We start from the raw sequence: 22,218 nt of genomic DNA, 5'->3' as shown, positions 1-22,218 counted from the left end.
AATGTAAGCACCGGCGGTATGGTCACAGAGGCTATTGTTGTTCAGCAACCCAATTGAAGAAATTTTCAGACCAAGTTTTTTGAATTGTGGGATTAAATTGGAAAATGCTGAGATATAATAAAGAGCTGATCCCCCAAAATGAAGGGACGTTAATTGAAAAGATTGAAAAGTTGAATTTTCTAGAAAACTTTTGGGTTCTTGGTTTCTGCAGATTCACGGTGGAGGTGAAAAAAATGAAAGAACCGACATAGCTTTTCTTGTCGTTTCCCACAGACGGCGCCAAATGTTGATGCACAAAACCGGAGGTCTTGGAACAACGTTAATCCGACTGTGAATCTACAAGAAAGTAAATAACACAAGATGTATCGTGGTTCACCCCAATGTTTGGGCTACGTCCACACTAATGTTGCTTGTATTTCTCTCTAACTGTATGTATGGGTTACAAAGGTAAGGGGGAGTCCCCCAGAGAAAGAGAGAGTTTGGGAGAGTTTGTGAGGGTATTGCCCTCTGTTGGGTTCTCCGGGTCCCCTTTGTAAGGGGGGGAGGAGTCCCCTTTTATAGAATAAGGGGCTCCTCCTTTTACATAATCATATGGGCTGGGTAATGAGGCCTAATGTATCAAAGTCTGAGGCCCAATATGTGTGGTACCAACAATATGTATTATCATAATTCCCTTGCAAGATTCCAAAGATGTGCTACTTTGGGGTCCAAATACAAATGGTAAGTTCTCTATTAAATCAGTTACTTGGATTCAAAAAGGGACGTTGACTCAATCTACAAAGCATAAGTTAATTAATAAGATGTGGAAACTTAATATTCCTCCTAAAATTAAGAAGCTTGCATAGTTTTTCATTCATGAAAGACTTCAAACTAAGAAAAGATTAAGCCATATTGTGAATAATAGTGATAAGGTGTGTCCTTTTTCTAATTCAACATACGAGGGCCACGTGCATTTATTCTTTAATTGTGGTGTCACTAAATTGATTTGGGACCTTTGTTCAATTAAGTTGGGCAATTTCACTAATGTTAACTTTCACTCTGTAGTATACTGGCTAAATTCTTTAAAGCATGTTGATAAGGAAGTTCTTAGTGGTTTAAGCTTGTGTTTGCTCATTTGTTGGCAAATTTGGAATGACCATAATAATATGGTGTTCAGAAATGTTATGCCCATCCCAGCGAGATCTAAGTTATTGGTTATATCTATGGGTGAGTGATATCTTAAAGCCAATTGTAAAGGTTTGAGAAAGGAATACTGATGATACTTCTATGATTATAAATTACCTCTGAGATGCCACATAAGCCTTCCACATGGACCTTAATTTTCTATTCACTTTCCCACTCTTATTCTACTATTTCTTAACAATACTTATTTTTACAAACATATGATCGCAGACTGAATTCAATTCGGAGTTATAACAACCAAGATATGTTCAAAACAATGTAAATTCACCTGAAATAAGTTCAAACTTTAAAAACCAACCTCGTGCAGTGTGTACCACTGCCTTGGTCTGGTGTGGGAAATTTGAAAACAGCGTTAAATAGGCTTTGTGTAGACTGTGCATGTGCAAGTGGAAACAAAAAAATTATTTTGTTTGGGCTTTAAAAACCCCCTTATTTCATTCCATCAATTCTCTCGCATCACTCACTCTTTCTTTTCCTTTTTAGCAGGTCACACACATTCTCACTCTCTCTCTTTTCCTTTTCGCTCTCTTTATTCCTTTTCCCTCTCACTCTCTCTTTCTTTTTTCTAGCCGATTCCTCTTCTCTCTCTCTCTCTCTCTTTCTCTCTCTCTCTCTCTCTCTCTCTCTCTCTCTCTTTTCCTTTTCCCTCTCTCTATTCCTTTTCCCTCTCACTCTCTCTTTCTTTTTCTAGCATGTTCCTCTTCTCTCTCTCTCTCTCTCTCTCTCTCTCATTTCCCGTCACTCTATCTTCATCTTCTCCTTCTCGGACACACATACCAACCATCCACCATCACTCTAAAGCTCCACCAACACCTCCAAATTCTCCCAAAATTTATCTGGGATCCTCTGCAACTCCACGATGGTGCCACACTCAAACAAAAACAAGGTTCCGTTTTGTCGTTTGACGAACTCCGACGAATGGAAACTTATCCGACCAAGGTAAGCTCAAGATTTCCACCCTCAAGCTCTCCCTTGAGTTTTTTTGTGTAGTTTACTAGCATACATACAAGTTTCTACATGTTTCGAAGTATGGTTCCTAACCCACCATGTTTTCCGGCAAGTTGTAGGTTTTTCCAAGCTAAACCCAATGAAACCTTGTTGTTGTGGTTGAGTTTGAAGGTGTAGGACGACTTCCCACTACCCCTAGGCCACGAGTTTGAGCTTGCATGCCCAAACCCACTTCGAACAGACAAAAACGGAGAACTCCAACTCTGGCCGCCACTTTCAGGCCATTTTTCGATGATCTCCGACCAACTTTTGGCCTTGAAATAGTAATCTTAGTCCTCTTGTCCTAAGCTTCATTTTGATATATTATGGGCAAATTTTGGTTGTGAAATGGCTTTGAACAGATGGTTTGAACCCTCCCCAGATTTTCCGACAAAAATCTGTAGCAGAGAAAAAAAAAGGGCCCAAACCTGAACCGACCCAAGCCCATACTTGAATCAGTGGGCCGAAGCCGACCCAGATTTGGGAAACCGGCCCAGATCCTTTTTAAAAAAATGGCATGAGCCCAAACCCAGCCCAAACCTTTGGGCCTTTGTTCTAGCCCAAATCCAATTCTGAAATTTGAGGGAATATTCCCCTTAGAATATTCTGTTAAAGTTAACTGTTGATAGTTAGTTGATCAAAGTTGACTTTTTGAAAAATTGTCCGGGACCCTTCCTATGGTATTTTGACGCGCTAATTCCGTTTCCGCACTTTGTTTTTCCAAATTCAATGCCAATTGTCTCCAAATTCCATTTTTGAGCAAATTAAAGGGAAATTAGGTGTTTTGCATCAATTATTATTTGTTTAATTATTAGTACAGTAATTTCCCGTATAGGAGAGGACCACCTAGAGGAGTACCGTGGGCATAATAGGTAAAGCGACTACGACCTTGCAACATACCAGTGAGTGGGTCTTTTGGTTATATATGTGTGTGTGTGTGTGTGTGTGTGTGTGTGTGTGTGTGTGTGTGTGTGTGTGTGATTTTTTTTTTCACATAACTATTCATTTACATAATTGATGTAACATGCCATGGTTAGCTTCTTATTAGATTTTCTACACTTTATATTTTTATTAACTGCGAGTGTAAAATATGGCATGACATCTTTATTCATTATATCTGCTCATTGTTACATGTGTGCAAGTTGTTTATTAGTTAGTTGTAATGTCCTAAGCCAAGGACTAGCTTGATGTGTATGCTTATATGCATCGTTTACGTTTACTTTGGATCTAGAGTTAGGTGTCAGCCTGTCTCTAGGTTTGTTGTTTGGATTCGTATGTGATGCGCGTAGCGTCAGCTTCACGTGATGTAGTACTAGAACGTAAATAATAAGCACTTTACATAACTCAGTCGGGCTAAGCTAGTCAGTTGTTGGCTTTAGCCCTCGGGAGTATCCTCTTCTAAGCTCCTTGAACCTTGGGCTTCTTGGTCTCCCTTGGACTTTGACTTTACATTTGACTTTTTGTGGCTTCTTTTCCAACTTGCACAATTGTGTGGGCCTAAAAATGCCCAATATTAACAGATTTCCCAAAATATAAATGTTGATCATATACTTTAATTTATACCAATAGTTTGTTCTTTGTTGGTCAATGAAAGTGAGGGTAGAATTAGATCAAATTGTGACAAGAATTAGATCTAATTGGTTGCTTTTTTTCTTGACCTATGTTTGGAGTAACGAAAAAATAGATCTTGTAGACATAGAGTGATCTTGATTGATGTTCTGAGATACACATTTGGTGTCTTCTTAGCCAAGGAAGGGGTGATACACGTACCAAATTTGCTCGTGGATGAAGACCACCCTTGTACAAGCCTTTGATTTGAATCATGCAAAGTTCCTCAAAGGCATATGGTGGTGCTACTTACACACCATTCTTTACCTCCCACATCCTTGTTAATTTTTGTCAATTGATCTTCTTCGATTCATTCAATTCAATGGCTGTAAATTTATAAAGGTGTATGAGAAATAAAGATAGGTTTTGGATAACACCACCTTTGTGCCATTTGATTTTCGTTGTTCCAAGACTCCAAGCCATTCCCTCTTTAGTTCTCTTCCTTTCATTTTACTTCCAGTATTTTCTTCTTTTACTTTTCATTTTTCAAAATAAACAAACATGCTGATTTTGTCTAAATGTTGAAATAATAAGGAAAAATTTATGTGCAAACTCACCTAAGACCTACTTGAAGGGAATTCTATGAGATTCATGTGGCATTTCTAGTGACTAGCATGCATATACAATTCAAAATTTATATACGAAAGCAACGGAAGCATGTCAACATATATTATCAAAGCTCTAGTCATGTAAATCCCCTTCAAGATGCATAGGTTTATGTAAGATGCATCAAAAACAAATTTATATAAGAACAAAGTTTAGGAGTAGTTTTATACCTCTTGATCTAGATCTTAGACCAAGGATGGACCACCTCCAAGCCCTTTGCTCCTTGAAGTCCTTGAGCCTAGCCTCCTTCCTTGCCTCCTCCACTTTGTTTAGTATGAGTGCTCCTAGGTTCTCTTCAAGTTTCCAAAATTGAAAACCTCTAAAGATCCTCACCCACTAGTGTAGTGAGAAGGATGAAGGAATAACCAAAGGGGTGAAAAGATGATTAGCTAAAAACCCCCTATGGTGGCCGGCCCTTTGAGTGTTAGAGAGATATTTTTCTTTTTATCTTTTGTTCTTTTAACACTTCAAAAACCCTAATGAAACATTTGCTATAAAGTTCCTTTTATAGCCAAAAAGAAACAAGTCAACATTTGACCTTTCTCTCCCTCCTTTGGCCGGCCCCCTTTGTGTTGTTTGGGCTTTGGGCTTTTATTTATTTCAAGTCATCCAATGCTTGAATAAAAGCCCAATGAGTTTAGGCCCAATGGGCCCAATTAAACCCGAACGTTTCTTTAAGCCCAAAACGATCTTATATCGCTTTTATGATTTCTTTAGACTTTCTAATTAATCACAACACTTAATTAATCCAATTAATTATTTCCATCATCCATTAGTTACTCACTACAAGAGTGTATTGGTGAACAATCGTTTTAGGTTCTAATTAGCAAGGCAGTGAGGTGATTGGCACCAATCCAATTGATTATATTTAATCCAATCACTTAGTGAATTAAAACTTACTTTTAATTCACCTTCTTCTTTGACGACTACATTTAATCATCTAGAAGAACTCACAAGCCATGAGTGACATCTAACCATATATCATGGCTACCCAAGCTAATGTAGAAGTTGTTCGGAGAACCTATTCAGTTGGAATTACAATGCAATTCGATCCTTCTCTAAAACAATACTCTCAATCACATCACTAGGGTATGGATATATTATGTCAAACCCCTAATGTGATTATTCCTTCTTATATGATTCAATTGAGTCGTATAGGAACGCTTTCCTTTATAACGCTCGATACTTCGGCCGAAGATTCCAGAATCATATCTTAGAGTATTCATCATCTCTTAACGAGGATTAGAGATTCCTTGTTGCGCATTCACTTGCCTTCGTGACTAAGTGGCTTAACCCCGACTATGCCGTGGACACCTGCGAATGGAGTGACTTTGACATAATCAAAGATCAAGTACTTAACCACAAGACAACGATGATGCCTCAGGTCAAAGGACTACTTACATTATTCCAACTATTAGAGTTACTTGCTTGACATGTGAGTAGACCTCCATGCAAGTACTCTCGTTCGATTGTGTTCAGTGAACTCATTCCCTTAATGAGCACCTACATACTTGTCTTAGTGTCACTACACGAATGGGATGAGACTTTCCATCCTTCTAATTGAAGCGGACATAGTATGTACCGGTCTATGCATTGTCAGTATCCCTTCGACAATCCTATGACCAGGAACCTTTTGGACATGATGGTTATGTGAAGAAGGTCTCTGTAGTCTAACTTCATTAGATTACTTCTTTAATCGATCCATTGTCCATGGATTCACCATTTAGGACATATATCGTTTATAGAGATAGTCCTAAATAGTATCTTTGCCATTTGATGTATAAGAGTCATCTATACATCCATTTATTGTCCTGAAAGGTTTCTTCCAAAGATTGACTTTCAGGGCATATTTCCAACACTACTCCAATGGAGTAAAACTAAAATTGTAGGTTCTAAACCTTCCCAACTTGCTCTAACCCTTAGGCCTTCTCCAACCGTGGGCTAAAACTCAAATTTCCACTTATATCCCACCCCCCAAAACTCAACCCAACCCAAGGCTAAAATGTGGCCTAAAATCTAAAACTCAAATGGAAGCCAAATTTAGCCCACGATTAGTGGGCCTGACCCACAATATATGTATATTTTATTTAGTTTTATATTTATAAATTCATTGAATCCAATAGTTAAGATTTAATTTGATGAAATTCAACGATAAAAAAAATAACGGTCCAAATTTAAATCTAACAGCTAAAGTAATTAAAGAAAAATCTTTCATTTTTTTTATATTTTTTCATAGTGTTTAACGAGTTTTATGGTGTGACGACCCGTCCCTAATTTTCCTATGTAATTTCTCCCCTAGTATGTGTATTGACGGTTATGTCCTTATTGGCAAGTGATGTGGACATATTTATATCGCTTTTATTTTATTTCTCGTTATTGCATTTAAATTGTACACGTTGTTATGAGTGTACGAGAATTTCTACCAGTGTAGAAATATCTACTTCGGATAGATTTTGATTTCCCTTAGAAACTCTGAAAACCTATCCCTATCCACCATTTTAACCCAAACTGTGCACCCTCCCTCATTATTTCACTTTCTCACCAATCAACTCCCTCAAATCTCTCAACAATCCTATCCCTTCCCTCTACACGGCACCCAATCATAAATCAGAAAAAGGAACTCTCTTTCTCTCCCTCTCGAAACTCTCTTCTTCTCTGCAACCCCTCAAACGAGCTTCAAAGCTCACAGATCGAACCCAAGAACCTTATTTTCATGTTCATCTCATCCTTACAAACATAACCATGTTCTTGAAGCCGGGAATGGACGAGCTGTCAACGTCGAACTCGTGAGGTCCGAACTCGGGCAAACTGAGTTTGACGTGTTTTCGAGCGAGTTAGGAAGTTTTGAAGCTTGGGGAAGCTTCTACGCAACTCCTCGAGGCTCCTACAACAGTTTGGGAGAAATTTGGAAGTGAAACGACCGAGTTTTGAAGAGTTCACTTTTGGCCAGAATTTTCAATGCTTTTTCCGGCGACCTCCATCCACTTTTTAGACTCCAAACAGGTATAACGCAATTTTACTCTTCACGAGCTTCAAATCCATATAAAGTACATAAAAAATGGTTGAGAAATGATAGAGAATAGTGCATTTGAAATTTTTTCCAGAAATCTGACGAAGTTAAGTTGCAGACAGCGGTGGACGACGGCGACGGCGAGGACAAGCTAGGCTCGGGGGCTACGACCCAGCGATGTACTTGTGAGTGGATAGTTTGTTTTTATACCTATACATATTTATAGTTTCCATAAATGCGTATTTACTTCACTTTTACGCTTATTTTGCCAAGTATCGTTCTTGTGATATTAATTGTGATAAATGCTGCTATATGATTGGGATATAACTGTCATGACATTCTTATATATATTTGTACATGCTCATCTTGCTGCACTGGTGTTAGTACTCACCCTAGGGCCAGGGCCAATCCTTCACGTGTATGTTCACATCGCACCGTTCGATCGTCTTGGATCCAAGTTAGGTGCCAGTCCTGTTAGGTAGATTGCATTAAGCAATCTAACTTGTATGTGACCGTGCTTCTGCACCAGCCTTTACGTGATTGTAGTATTAGAGCATATTGATTAAACCTAGTCCTGTTCGTGTCAAAAATTATCTTTTCGAACTCGTGTGTCAACCTAGCTGGATGAGCACTTAGCTATACTTGATTATCACATAATTATATTATTGTGGCATTTGATACATCATGACTTGGCATATTCTAGTTATAATATTGTTGTTTTATCGTTTACATACCTACGTAGTATGTTTTAAGGAAACTATACTTGTTTTACGGCAAGGGGTTAGTATATTCGAAAATAAAGGATTTCGTATAAGCATTGTTTTGTTGACCCACTCAACTTTATTTTTTGCCCCTCCAGGACCTAGATAGTTGTACTCTTTATGGCACTCGAGGAATCTCGGCAGTTCTGACATTCTCTTCTGTTTAGACGTACGAACTTATCACTGTTATGGAATAAGTGTACTTTAGTTACTTTGACTACTCTTTTGTAGTCTTATTTTCTATTACGCTTTGAATAATTGTAGTGGGTTCTTTCCATAATTGCGCACTTTTTCACTATTTAGTATAATTAGTTCTAATAAGTTTTAAATTTACTCACTTTTTACATCGCTTACCCTTATGGTTACGTCACCTCACGGTGATAGCCAACATGCTTCGACCTTTCTAGGTCGGGGTGTGTCAGCTTGGTATCAGAACATACATTTAGACAGTCCTGCACTTCCTAATGTGTTTTAACTATTGTTTTCTTATGTCAGAACCATGCCACCTCGTAGGGAGCCATGTACTTCAGCTGAGAATGATTTTCCGGACTTTAGACAATTTGGTGAGGCTATTGCCAATGCTATTTAGTCTTCACTCCATCCTACCCCAAGGAATACTCTGGATATTGTATCTCGCCTGAAGATTAATGATTTCTTTGGTAATGAGGGATCAGAGAAGTCAGCGATATAGTTTGATCATGTTGAGAAGACCTTTTGGGTTATGCTTAGGCAGGGTAATCTTTCCCTAGAGAGATGGGTCGAGACAACGACCTAGTTCTTTCGGTTGGGAGCAGAATCTTGGTGGGATCATGAGAAGAAATCATTATCTGATGAAGATGCTATAAATTGGGATGTTTTCAAACGGATATTTCAGACCAGATTTGTTCCTCCGGAGTATTTGGATAGTAAGAAGAATGAGTTCACAGATCTGAGGTAGGGTAAGATGTCAGCCACTAAGTATCATCAAGGGTTCATAAACTTATCTTGTTATTACCCCGAGATAGCTGATAATCCCCGGGAGATGCTTTGTTTATTTAAGAGTGGAAGTTGCAAGAAATGGCGTACTATAGCAACCTCTACTCCATGTTCTACTTACCAGGAATTCTTCGAGGTCTTTCTTCGGGTTGAAGATTCGGAAAATGCTCTTGACGATGGGGATGAGGATGTTGGCAGGAATGCCCAGAGGTACAGTAACAGAAGGCAATCATCACTTGGCCGGATAAGGACTCAGAATTTTAAAATGAGTGGAAACAGCTATGGATCGTCGACCGAGGGTTCTAATTCCTGTACACCTCAGAGAGGAGGCACATCCAATGGTGGTTCTCGTTTTCAAAATCAAGGAAAATCCATCAATTCTGGTGTTCAGTTTTGTCGTAGGTGTAACACCCGTCAATATGGCGAGTGTAGGATAGGAAGCAGATGATGTTTCACTTGCGGACAGACAGGGCATATGGCCTATAATTGTCCTTAGAATCAGAAGAATCAGCCTGCTAATCTACCACCTGTAGTCCCCTTACAGCAATTTCTAGCACCTGGTAATCGTCAGCAAATAGGCCACGGTGGAGCTTTCCACTACCAATGGGACGTAGCGCCGAATCAGGGAGGACCATACCAGTACACACCTGAGGTTCCCTATTATTAAGGAGGCTATTAGCAGACTCATAGAGGTTATCCGCAGTTTCAGGGAGACTATATGCCGTATCAAAACGGTGGAGCACAGATGTATACTGGAGTGCAGTATTAGAATCTAGACATAGCGTCTAGTAGTGGAGGTTCAGGCAAACAGGAAAATCCACCCCATCAGGGCCGAGGTAATCAGGGTCGAGGTAATCAGACTCAAGCAAACAGGGGTTGTGGAGGTAGGCAGCAAGTTTAGGGAAGAGTCAACAACATCACCTTACAGAATGCTCAGGCTAATCCAGACTTGATCATTTGTACGTTGAATGTTCTAAGCCATTTTGCTAAAGTTTTAATTGATTTTGGTGCTACACATTCAGTTATTTCCCATAAGTTTGCTCAAACGACTCAACCACATCCTACTTCACTCGATTACAAGTTGGAATTCTCGATGCCTAGAGGTGAAATCTGTTATGTTAGTTGGAAATATCAAGGATGTCCAATCCTTGTCGAAGATGTAGTCATGTCGGCTAATCTTGTTGCTTTGGATATCATTGATTTTGACGTTATCTTAGGCATGGATTGGTTACACTACAATCGTGCCAGGTTAGACTGTTATGAGAAGGTTGTTACTTTTCACCGACCGAGCATGCCTACTATCACGTTTGTTGGTGAACATAGTGGTCTAAAGCACAGAGTTATCATGGCCATGAGGGTAAGACAACTGTTGAGTAAAGGTTGTCAAGGTTACTTAGCTCATGTTGTGCTATCGGAAGAGACTACTACATCTGTGGAGGACGTTGAAGTAGTTAGGAACTTTTCCTATGTTTTTCCCGAGGAATTACCTGGCTTACCCCATCAATCTACTTCCAGGTACTAATCCTATTTCCTTTGCACCTTACCGTATGGCTCCTACAGAGTTAAGGGAACTTAAAACTCAGTTACAAGAGTTGGTTGATAAGGGTTTCATTCAACCAAGCACTTCCCCGTTGGGAGCTCCAGTTCTGTTTGTAAAGAAGAAAGACGGAAGTTTGAGGTTATGCATCAACTATAGACAGTTGAATCGAGTGATGATTAAAAACCGTTATCTGTTACCTCGTATTGATGATCTCTTTGACCAGCTTAAAGGTGCTTGTGTGTTCTCGAAGATTGACCTAAGATCGGGTTACTACCAATTGAAGATCAGAAGCGACAATGTTCCAAAGATAGCTTTCAGTTCTACAGTTTGGAGACGCTTGGCATAAGTGCTTACCGTTGATATAGTTCGCGTACAACAATAGCTTTCATTCTAGTATTGTATGGCACCATTTGAAGCGTTGTATAGGAAACTGTGTCGTACTCCACTTTGTTGGTTCGAGGTCAGTGAATGAGTTTTGGTGGGCCCTGAGAACGTGGATGAGATGACACAGAACATTCAGGTGATAAAGGCTAACCTAAAAGCGGCCCAAGATCGGCAGAAGAGTATCACAGATAGACATTCTACCAACAGAGTTTATAAGGTTGGTGATTGGGTATTCTTGAAATTATCACCGTGGAAAGGTGTTGTGCGATTCGGCAAGAAAGGGAAACTCAGCCCTAGGTACATTGGATCGTACCAGATAGTTGAACGAGTTGGTGAAGTTGCTTATCGACTTACTTTGCCACCAGAGTTGGCGATAGTGCACAATGTGTTTCAAGTATCGATGTTACGAAGGTACGTCTCTAATCCGTCACACGTGATCCCTCATCAGCCACTAGAGAACAATCTAGATTTGACCTATGATGAGGTTCCAGCGACTATCCTTGATTGAAAGGATAAGGTTATTAGGAACAAGACCGTGCAGATGGTGAAAGTTTTGTGGAGGAACCACTCGATCGAGGAAGCTACTTGGGAGACTGAAGAGCGTATGGGAGATATGTATCCACGTCTGTTTTATGGCTTTGATTTGTAGTCAGTATTGAAATTTCGAGGACGAAATTTTTATAAGGGGGTAGATTGTGACGACCCGTCCCTAATTTTCCTATGTAATTTCTCCCCTAGTATGTGTATTGACGGTTATGCCCTTATTGGCAAGTGACATGGACGTATTTATATCACTTTTATTTAATTTCTCGTCATTGCATTTAAACTGTACACGTTCTTATGAGTGTACGAAAATTTCTACTAGTGTAGAAATTTCTACTTTGGATAGATTTTGATTTCCCTTACAGTAGAAAATCTGAAATCCTATCCCTATCTACCCTTTTAACTTAAATCGTGCACCCTCCCCCATTATTTCACTTTCTCACAAATCAGCTCCCTCAAATCTCTCACCAATCCCATCCCTTCCCTCTACATGGCACCCAATTAGAAATCAGAAAAATGATCTCTCTCTCTCTTCCTTCTCTCTCTCTCCCTCTCAAAACTCTCTTCTCTCTGCAACCCCTCAAACGAGCTTCAAAGCTCATAGATCGAACCCAAGGACCTCATTTTCGTGTTCATCTCATCCTCACAAACATAACCATGATCTTGAAACCGGGAATGGACGAGTTTTCAACATCGAACTCGTGAGGTCTGAACTCGGGCAAACTGAGTTCGACATGTTTTCGAGTGAGTTAGGAAGTTCTGAAGCTTGGGGAAGCTTCTATGCAACTCCTCAAGGCTCCTACAACAATTTGGGAGAAATTTGGAAGTGAAACGATTGAGTTTCGAAGAGTTCACTTTTGGCCGGAACTTTCGAGGCTTTTCCCAGTGACCTTCGTCCACTTTTTGGACTCCAAACAGGTATAACGCGATTCTACTCTTCATGTGCTTTAAATCCATATAAAGTACGTCAAAAATGGTTGAGAAATGATAGAGAATAGTGCATTTGAAAATTTTTCCAGAAATCCGATGAAGTTGAGTTGCAGACTGCGGCGGATGACGGCGACGGCGAGGAAAACCGAATAAAGAAGACAGAATATTCCGTCAGAGTTGACGGAACTCTGACGGAATATTCATGACGGCGTCAAGGGAAACGTATCCCGATGACGTTCAAGGCTAAGCTAGGCTCGGGGACTACGACCCAGCGACGTACTTGTGAGTGGGCAGTTTGTTTTTATACCTATACATATTTATAGTTTTCATAAATGCGTATTTACTTCACTTTTACGCTTATTTTGCCAAGTATTGTTCTTGTGATATTAATTGTGATAAATGCTGCTATATGGTTGGGATATTACTGTCATGACATTCATATATATATATATATATATATATATATTTGTACATGCTCATCTTGCTACACTGGTGTTAGTACTTGCCCCAGGGCTAAGGCTAGGGCCAGTCCTTCACGTGTATGTTCACATCGCATCGTTCGCTCGTCTTGGATCCAAGTTAGGTGTCAGTCTTGTCGGGTAGATTGCATTAGGCAATCTGACTTGTATGTGACCGTACTTCTGCACTAGCCTTCACGTGATCGTAGTACTAGAGCATATTGATTACACCTAGTCTTGTTTGTGTCAGAAATTATCTGTTCGAACTCATGTGTCAGCCTAGATAGATGAGCACTTAGCTATACTTGATTATCACATGATTATATTATTGTGGCATTTGATACATCATGACTTGGCATATTCTGGTTATAATATTGTTGTTTTATCGTTTACATATCTACGTAGTATGTTTTAAGGAAACTATATTTGTTTTACGGTAAGGGGTTAGTATATTCGAAAATAAAGGATTTCGTATAAGCATTGTTTTGTTGACCCACTCAACTTTGTTTTTTGCCCCTCCAGGACCTAGATAGATGTACTCTTTGTGGCACTCGAGGAACCTCTCGACAATTCTGAATAATTGTAGTGGGTTTTTTCCCACGATTGCGCACTCTTTCACTATTTAGTATAATTAGTTCTAATAAGTTTTAAATTTACTCACTTTTTACATCACTTACTCTTATGGTTACGTCACCTCATGGTAATGGCCAGCATGCTTTGACCTTTCTAGTTCGGGATGTGTCACATAGTGTCGGTTAGTGACTTTTTAGTATTTGTTAAAATCTAAATATTTTTAAGATAAAATGTTCATAAAATTAAATTAGGATAGTTTACATAATTTTTTTATTTAAAAAAAAGTTACTATAAGAAAAAATTTAGTCTAAATTCATTCTTTAATAATCTAGGACTAAAATTTTAAGCCATAAGGGTTGGAGCAGAAAAGCTGTTTCTAAATTAAAACCTAAATTTTTAGGCTAAAAATTTTAGGTTTTAGACCAACGATTGAAGATGGTCTTAGGGAAAATATATGTTTAACCCAAAACTCATTTCTAGAGCAAATTTAAGCCACAATTCTCTCTTGAGTTAGTGGACTGGGTCACTATATATGTGTATATTTTTTTAGATTTATATTTATAAATTCATTGAATACAACGGTTAAAATATAATATGATCAAATCTAACAGTAAAAAAAAATCTAATGGTTCAAATTTAAATTCAATAGCTAAAGTAATTAAAAATAATTCGCTCATGTGTTTCATATTCTTTCATAGTGTTACACAAGTTTTATGATGTCGATTTAGTGATTTTTCAATATTTATCAAAATTTAAATATTTTTAAATTAAAATGTTCATAAAATTAAATTAAAATAGTCTAAATATTTATTTTTTTAAGTTACTTTAAAAATAAATTATCCTAGATTCATTGTTTAATAATCTCGGCTAAAAATTTAACTTAGAAGAGTAGGAACAAAAACATTATTTCTGGGTTAAAACTTAAACTTGCTAAGTCAAAATTTTTTTAAACATCTAAGGCCATCTCCAACCGATGGCCCCTCTGATCCCCCAAGATTCTCCAAGATATTAATATTTTAATGAACATTACATGGCCATATTTGTCTCTGTCTCCAACTGAGGGCTAGAGGGCCAGATAGCTCGTTTTAGCATTGTCACAAAAAATCATCTCCAACCGAGGGCCAAAGGACCATAAGGCCAAACATAATTTATTATTTAAAAACTACAATTTAAATTCAAATCCAACGGCTAAATAACATCAGCTAGTTGTTGGATTTGATTTTTTTTTTTTGCTATAAATAGGATGGATATTGAGATATAATTCACACAACTTTGAATTCAATCTATTTCAATTCAATCTCTTTCAATTCAAGTTTGCAATGAATTCCAACTTTGGATCCTCTTTAGATTCCAACTGAGGGTCCTTATCCAATTCCAAAAGAGAAGCAAAATGGGCGCAAATGAGATGAGGAGTTTGATGAAGAAGTTCAAGTAAGACGCAACAAACAAAACATAGCAGCAACCATGGCTGCAGCCATGGTGTGTCAGCCAACTGAGGAACAACCTCAATGGGATGGCTCTATTGCTGATCGCTCTTACAAACCACGACACAAAGCGATGACGCATGCTAACTGTTGAACAACTACTTCGACCCCAACTCGGTAAAAAATATGAAATAAATTTTGTGAAATAGAAGTTATAGGAAAAAAATGAAATTTAAAAAAAAAAATATGAAACAAATTTTGTGAAATAGAAGTTATAGGAAAAAAATAGAATTTAAAAAAAACATGAACCAAATTTTGTAAAATATAAGTTATAGAAAAAAAAAGTTAGTTATACAAAAAAAAAGGTTTAAATTCATAAAAAAAAAATTAAATACAACGGCTAGTGACTACCGTTGGAATTCAAATTAGAATTCAAATTAGTGTCGATTTTAACTAACACTGTTCAAATTGATATTATATTAACATTGCTATTAGTGTCGATTCTAACCGACACTAATAATATAGTATATATTATTTCTGTCGGTTATAACAAACAGAAATAACAAAACATTAAAAAAATAAAAAAATTGACCAGCTCCAACCCTCTTCGATTCCTTAGGACCCTTCCAGATTCCAAAATCATCTGACCTAACCTTCGATTAGAAATGGCCTAACGGTCTCAATTACTTCAAAAAAAAAAAAAAAACCCACATCACGATGTTACGTGTCTAAACTTCATTGTTCCAGTACTAATAATGCCCTTTTATCGGAGGCCGTTGATAATTTTTTTACTGAAATGGCTACAAGTCACAACCTTATTTGTTGGGAATTCCAGGTGAACTTATTATGTAGAGAACATGAAAGATTTCTCCACTCCATATGTGGGACAAAGTCCTACGAAGACTTAAAAATGGACGACAGAAAAAGACTTTTTAATCCTTGAATCTAACAGAAAATATAACACAAAATAGAACACAATGCCGTTGTAGAATTTATAAAGCCAATCCCACTTGGTAAAATAAAACTTTGGTTTTGTTGGTGGAGGTCTGACGTAGCCTAATGTTTGAGCAACACCAAAGAGACCTTAAATTTGAACAGAAACCCGATTTTTCACCATATAGTAACTTGAATAGCAATCTCATATTATATACAGAACCATGCCTCTTTCATAATCCTCATTAGAAATCGTTGTGATCTGCGTAAATAGTACCACCTAGAGTTGAAAAGAGAGCATATTTACAAAGAATTTTAGCTTAATTTTTTTATGGGCATTTTTAAGCTTAAAACATTTAAATTCCAATAAATAACAAAAATTTACACAACCTACCACATTCTTATACACAACTGCATACACATATGCACCACATTAAAAATAAAAATAAAAAATCATAAAACACCATGAAAAAACTCGTGAGATTAGTTGAAGATAGTTTTTTTGTCGAATTTTGAAGATAATTTGATGAGGAAATTCGGTAATCCAAGTGGGAGTTAATCATTAATGACGTTCAAATCTTAAACTACTTAAACAACATACATGGTAGTTATAGGCATCTATCAAAGTTAGTGTCTCAGACATCCAAGGAAGGAGAAAAGCAGCATAAGCTCTCAAGCCCGGCGAAAGGCGAAAGCTCTTAGTCGGCCACTGCGAATGTTCTTGAGAAACAAGCCTTCGGATTTGTCATCACAGACAATAAATTATCAAATTTCATAAAAATATCACAATGATTTAATAATTAGCATTTATAAAAGAAGCAGACAAGTAAAATTAGTAAAAATACAAAAAGGAACAAGGGCATCAGTTCTCCAAGGTGATAGATAAAACATCAATGAATTTCAGACGCAAATTACCCATAAATACCAATTTGATTCATCACCTGCCCCCACATTCTTGTCAAACAAAAAAAATAAAACTATGGTTTTTAATTGAATTGCGAAAACAATGGAAATTTAGAAAGAAAGCGATCGGAACCTGTCGGGATTCACAGTAACATCACACTGTTACCAGTCAGTGGATTGACAGACATGAATTTCTATCGTCACCTCGCTTTCTTCGATCAAACCCAATTCCTAAAACAATTAAAAAAAAACACTATAAAACCAACTAAAACATGAAAACAATAGAATGGAAGGAGGCTCAGAACTTCTTAGAGGGTTGTGACCGTCATCGACGGAGCTCGAAAGCTGCCGTCTTTGGCACAAAGAGCTTCATCAACGCCATCAATACAGAGAATTAGATGCCAAGACAGAAAGGATGAAGGGAAAGGAAGGATGGAGAATCGGCCCTGGATTTGGAGGAGGCGAGGAGAGGAAAAAAGAGGTGACGGTTCTAGTTGAGGAGAGAGAGACCGGGAAGAGGCAATTTATAGACCCTAGGAGGAAACCCTAGTTTCCTATGGGCTGAAACGTTGGGCCGCACAAATAATTTCCTTGGGCTTTAGAAATGGGCTTTTGTTTAATTATAAGGGTAGACTAGTAAATTTATAAGCTGATTGTTGACTCAAGGGTTATATGAAAGAGAATTAAAATCTTAGGAGGTGTTATTGTAATGTCTCAAACTGAGAAGGTTTCATACAGTGTTAGTGTAATTATACCCTTAAATATTATAATTGTCCCAACATATATGTGCGTGTAGTGCTTTAAAAATTTATTAGATAACTTATATAAAACTACCTCAATTATGGGGGAAACCACAATCTCATACCTTATGTAGCAATGTCATATATCAACTTATGAATTCATTGTAATGTCAAATCTCTATTAGATTTTCTGTCAATTTAACTGTTAAAATGATGACGTGGCAAGAGCGCGACCCACTCATTTGCCAACCAGCTTGAAAAATTAATTAATTATTAAAAAAATCTCTCCAACTCTTCTCCCCCTAGATCGCCAGTCATCTCCTCCTCTCACTCTTTCCTCCTCAATCACTCCCTCCCCTCACTCTCTCCTCTTCGTACCATTTCATTCCAAACCTAATCATATTCTGACTCGCAACCTCCTTCTTCTTCCCCCCACTTCCCGACCCTAAACTCCAATTCAACCCGAGCAACGAAATGATGGAGGTGTGAAAGATCTCATCTTTATCCTATTTGCAAGGTAGGAGGCGCAAAAAGTTTTGGTTTGTCGGATTTGTGAATGGTTGCCTAGGAAAGGAATGAGAGGAAGATGGTGGAATTGGCTGGAGAGAATAGGTGGAGGAGACTAGGGAGGGTGGGGATGTGGTATGATTTTATATTTTCTGGGTTTGGGATGGGATGGGATGGTAAGAGGAGGGAGTGAGCGAAAGTGATGACAGGCGATCTGAGGAGAGAGAGGGAGAGAGAATTTTTTTTAATTAATTTTAATTATAAAATAAAAAATAAAAAATTATTAATTTAAAAAATAATTATTAAATAAAAATTAAAAATTAATTTTTAATTAATTAATTTTTTATTCCAGTTGGCGAAGAAGTAGGCTTTACTTTTGCCACGTCATCATTTAACAACCAAATTAATAGAAAATTTAATGAACGCCTGACTTTACAACAAATTCATAAGTAGAGGTATGACATTGCAATGTTTAAAATATATGGTATGAGATAGTGATTCGACCGATAGTTGAGGTAGTCATGTGTAATTTACTCAAATTTATTTGGTAAGATAGATAATTGTCTAGTAGTAATCAACATAACATATAATACATTCTTGCTAGAATGTGTAGTTCACATTCATATTATTACATCATCATCATTGTGCAAAGTAAAAACCACAAATTATTCAAATTAATATCTCATTGTAATCAAACAAATTGACGGTTACGGTGGTTTCAATTAATGTGATTGTGAGAGAAAGGGTGGATTGGAAGTCCTTTGGTAGGCACGGCCAATGGGTCCAATACAATTTTCTCTTGGGGAAGAAGTCTCTCACATTTGAACCTCTAGACCAGGTTGTGCATGAACACAAGTATTTCCAACCGAGCATACTCTTTGTCGGGGCATATCATTGGCCCTCCTCCAAATGGAACATAAGTGTATGGTGTTGGCCCAGTTCCTTTAAACTTCAACGAATCAAATTTATCGGGTTCCTGGAAATATTCTACACTCTTGTTCGTTGTGATCGAACTCCAATATAATATTCAACCTTTTGGAATTGTGTATCCATTGAAGACAAAGTCAGTTGAGGCTTCCTTGAAGGATCCTTGAATTGGTGGTGTCAATCTCATCACTTCTTAAGCTACATTCCACAAGTGCTTCATCTTTTGAATGTCATCCCAGTTCAACAACTCTCTTGGGGCTTTCAAATTTGCAATCTCCATTTGCTCTATAATTAGTATTTGATTTAGTATCTAACAACAACGAAAACGTAAATATTATTTTTAGTAATTTGGATGTCATTTAACCCAAGTGCCTAAATTATGGAGCATTTGGTGCAATTACGTACCCTTGTAGACTGCATCGTAGATGTGAGGTGTGAGGGAGTTTAGCAAGAAACTTGACAATGAGGGTGCAAACAGCGTCGACAGCTTCATAACCACCAATTAACATCCCCATAATCTTAGTAGCCATATCCAATTCCTTCATTTAGGTTCCATCCTCATCGCATGTCATGAGCATGTGTGACAAAATATCTTGTGTTGGAGAAGCCTTGCCGTCAGCCAAATCAGCCTTCCTCTGCTTTATTATCTCTGTCAACTTCCCATTGATGAGTTTGGAGGCCTTGATGGCTTTGCGAAGCGGGGTCCCAGGTAAGTCAATAGGCATCGATATGACTCCAGCGTTAGCCAGATACAAAGAGTGGCCTAGTTTGTCTATGTCCTTTTGGTCCTCGAGGCTAAGAAACAAACGTGTAGCGGTCGCCAAGGTGTAGTTGCAGTAATATTAAGTATAAACATGTAATATACAATAATAGTAGCATTTACATGTATTTATGTGTGTGTGTGTGTGTGTGTGTGTGTGTGTGCACGCGCGTGTGTGTTTGTAAGATAATTGATTAATTAGAAAGTATATTTATAAGATAATTGATTAAGGGAATTGTTATTAGCACTCCAAAAATCTCGTTTGGCATTCCAATAATACAGTTGTGAGGAGTGTAGAATGAGACTTTTTGAGTGCTAATAACAGTTCCCTTGATTAATATGTTTTCATTTTTGACATGCTATATATATGTGTGTGTTTTCAGACTATAATTAAACAAATTACCATTCTTGCTAATCGCCCAATAAAATTAACAGGACCTATATAAATGAAATTTCATCAAATTAATACTGATCAAGAGATTGATATTTTGAATGATATAACATAGGCTTTTTAGCCAAAATGGTCTCTGAGATTTGCATAACTCCTCACTTTGGTCCCTGGGATTTGAAATCAATAGAAGTGATCCATGAGTTTGTCCACCATCAATCATTTTGATTATTCCTTAAAAAATCTCCATTAAATATGGATAAAATGACCAAAATACTCTCAATTTTTGTCAAATCATTTTGCCCATTATTTATTTAATTGATAGTATTTTTGTTATTTAGTCATTATTTAACATAATTTTTCAAATAATGACCAAAATGATTGATGGTCGATAAACTCATGGACCAATTCTATTGATTTCAAATCTTAGGGATCAAAGTAATGAGTTATGAAAATTTTAGGGACCATTTTGGCTAAAAAGCTTATAACATATTTGTTCGGGCGAAGATTTCTCCGGAGAGGGCTCCTTGGCTTTCAGCACAGCTCCCCAAGGGATTGGCATTTTGGATATGTAGTCGGGCTCTTGACTGCTGATGTGCTGCAAGAAGAGGATAAAGTTAGTTTTGAAAGGTGCATTGGTAGGGCCGTAGGTGTAGGCCTTGAGGCTCGCAATCAAAACTAACCAAGTGCTAGGCGTGCCACTGCTATCTCAGTATAGTAGATGTAGAACAAGATTGTGCACCCCAAGTTACTCGGACTTCTTATTATCAAAGGATTGTCGTGAATGAGTTAAGTCCACATTAAGGGAATGGGTTAAGTCCATATTAAGTTCTTTTTCTTGCCTTACGAATAAGGACTTTCAGTTCATAGTCTTGTATGTTCGAATGGGAGGAGTTCAGATCCCCTTAAGTCATTTACTTGGTTCTTGATTGATTTTAATGATAGCATGTCCATTAAAATAACTATATCCGGATGCAAATGGAACTCTTATAATGGGAAAACTGATGGAAATGACTTGAATACACTGCTGCCCCGAGGACGTACTCCAGTCACACTAACTGTAGAGGAACCTCCTAAATATTGTGTCTTGTTTCATTTATTCCATTGCACACATACCATCGATTTTACAACACATTATCAGCACGAGAAGATCTCGTGTCAGTGGAAAGCACAATGCCATAAATCCGGTGAAGCACTACCTACCTTTTACCTCTATCAACTGGAATCTCACAAATAAGAAAATCTTTTCGTTTCATGTTCAAATCTCTTTACTATTGATTTTCCTAAAGCAACTATATATCTTGTTGTATGACTGTATATCATCATTTGCAGAAGCAAAATGATACAGACTCAAAATCTGTAGAAAATCTGATAGCCGTAAAATTCCAACGGTACTATCGTCGCAGATATCTAAAACACCAACCCAGTTTCCAATTTTCGCAGAAAAATGGACAGCCACCTTATGAGTACCCAAACTCATTTTTCAGTAGCTCAAATTGAAACTATTTCTTCACGGAAGTTGTTTGGTATCCTCTTATCCATATCATACTAAACTTTGAGCTAAATCTAACGGTTGGATCTTCTCATAAGTTGTAGGCACTACTCTTGACTCCAAAACTTATAGGAACCGTTTCGATTCTTTCGAAACTCACCGGAGGAGGACCACCAGTTGAGACTTATTGTTACTATTACTTCCCGAGTAACTAAAAGGACTTAGAGTTGTGAAAATAAAAATAAAATAAAAGGGATGAAACAAAAGGAAGTGGCATACAAAGAAAAAGAAAAAAAAAATGATGGAAACTTAATCATCACCCTTTTCTATTATTGATTTATTTATGTGAATGGTGCTAGTTTAAAGCCCTTTCACAAGTTTCATTTACATAAATGCAATTTATTTACAGTGGGTGGAATTATCACCCTTTGCTTTAAGTTTTGATTTATTTATGTGAATAGTACTGAATTAAAACCCGTATCACAAGCTGCTTTACGTTTTGATTTATTTATGTGAATGGAGTTGAATTAAAGCCCTTGTCACAAGCTTTATTTATTTAAAAGCAATTTATTTACCATGGCTGGAAT

General features: G+C 37.5%; 2 protein-coding genes, 4 non-coding genes and 1 pseudogene across 6 annotated transcripts; 2 read left to right on the top strand and 5 right to left on the bottom strand.

Moving 5' to 3' along the window:
• Positions 1 to 9,097: 9,097 nt before the first annotated feature.
• LOC126609331 (uncharacterized) lies at positions 9,098 to 11,015 on the top strand. The gene is made up of 2 exons (XM_050277271.1): positions 9,098 to 9,440; positions 10,645 to 11,015. The coding sequence occupies exons 1-2, from the start codon at positions 9,098 to 9,100 to the stop codon at positions 11,013 to 11,015; spliced, it is 714 nt and encodes a 237-aa protein (XP_050133228.1).
• Positions 11,016 to 11,171: 156 nt separating this feature from the next.
• LOC126609330 (uncharacterized) lies at positions 11,172 to 11,702 on the top strand. Its single transcript, XM_050277270.1, has 2 exons — positions 11,172 to 11,464; positions 11,579 to 11,702. The coding sequence occupies exons 1-2, from the start codon at positions 11,172 to 11,174 to the stop codon at positions 11,700 to 11,702; spliced, it is 417 nt and encodes a 138-aa protein (XP_050133227.1).
• A 4,843-nt stretch (positions 11,703 to 16,545) lies between these two features.
• On the bottom strand, positions 16,546 to 16,671 carry LOC126609431 (small nucleolar RNA SNORD14). Its single transcript, XR_007618151.1, has one exon. It is a non-coding gene; the product is annotated as a small nucleolar RNA SNORD14 (small nucleolar RNA).
• Positions 16,672 to 16,768: 97 nt separating this feature from the next.
• LOC126609461 (small nucleolar RNA Z101) lies at positions 16,769 to 16,864 on the bottom strand. The gene has a single exon (XR_007618175.1). It is a non-coding gene; the product is annotated as a small nucleolar RNA Z101 (small nucleolar RNA).
• Positions 16,865 to 16,939: 75 nt separating this feature from the next.
• On the bottom strand, positions 16,940 to 17,026 carry LOC126609475 (small nucleolar RNA snoR14). The gene has a single exon (XR_007618189.1). It is a non-coding gene; the product is annotated as a small nucleolar RNA snoR14 (small nucleolar RNA).
• An 85-nt stretch (positions 17,027 to 17,111) lies between these two features.
• LOC126609469 (small nucleolar RNA U61) lies at positions 17,112 to 17,198 on the bottom strand. The gene has a single exon (XR_007618182.1). It is a non-coding gene; the product is annotated as a small nucleolar RNA U61 (small nucleolar RNA).
• A 1,584-nt stretch (positions 17,199 to 18,782) lies between these two features.
• On the bottom strand, positions 18,783 to 19,833 carry LOC126609329 (beta-amyrin 28-monooxygenase-like; annotated as a pseudogene).
• Positions 19,834 to 22,218: the final 2,385 nt, after the last annotated feature.

This window comes from Malus sylvestris, chromosome 16, assembly GCF_916048215.2.
Source record: "Malus sylvestris chromosome 16, drMalSylv7.2, whole genome shotgun sequence".
In the NCBI taxonomy this organism is placed as follows: domain Eukaryota; kingdom Viridiplantae; phylum Streptophyta; class Magnoliopsida; order Rosales; family Rosaceae; genus Malus; species Malus sylvestris.
This window is presented reverse-complemented; position numbering and strand designations above follow the sequence as displayed.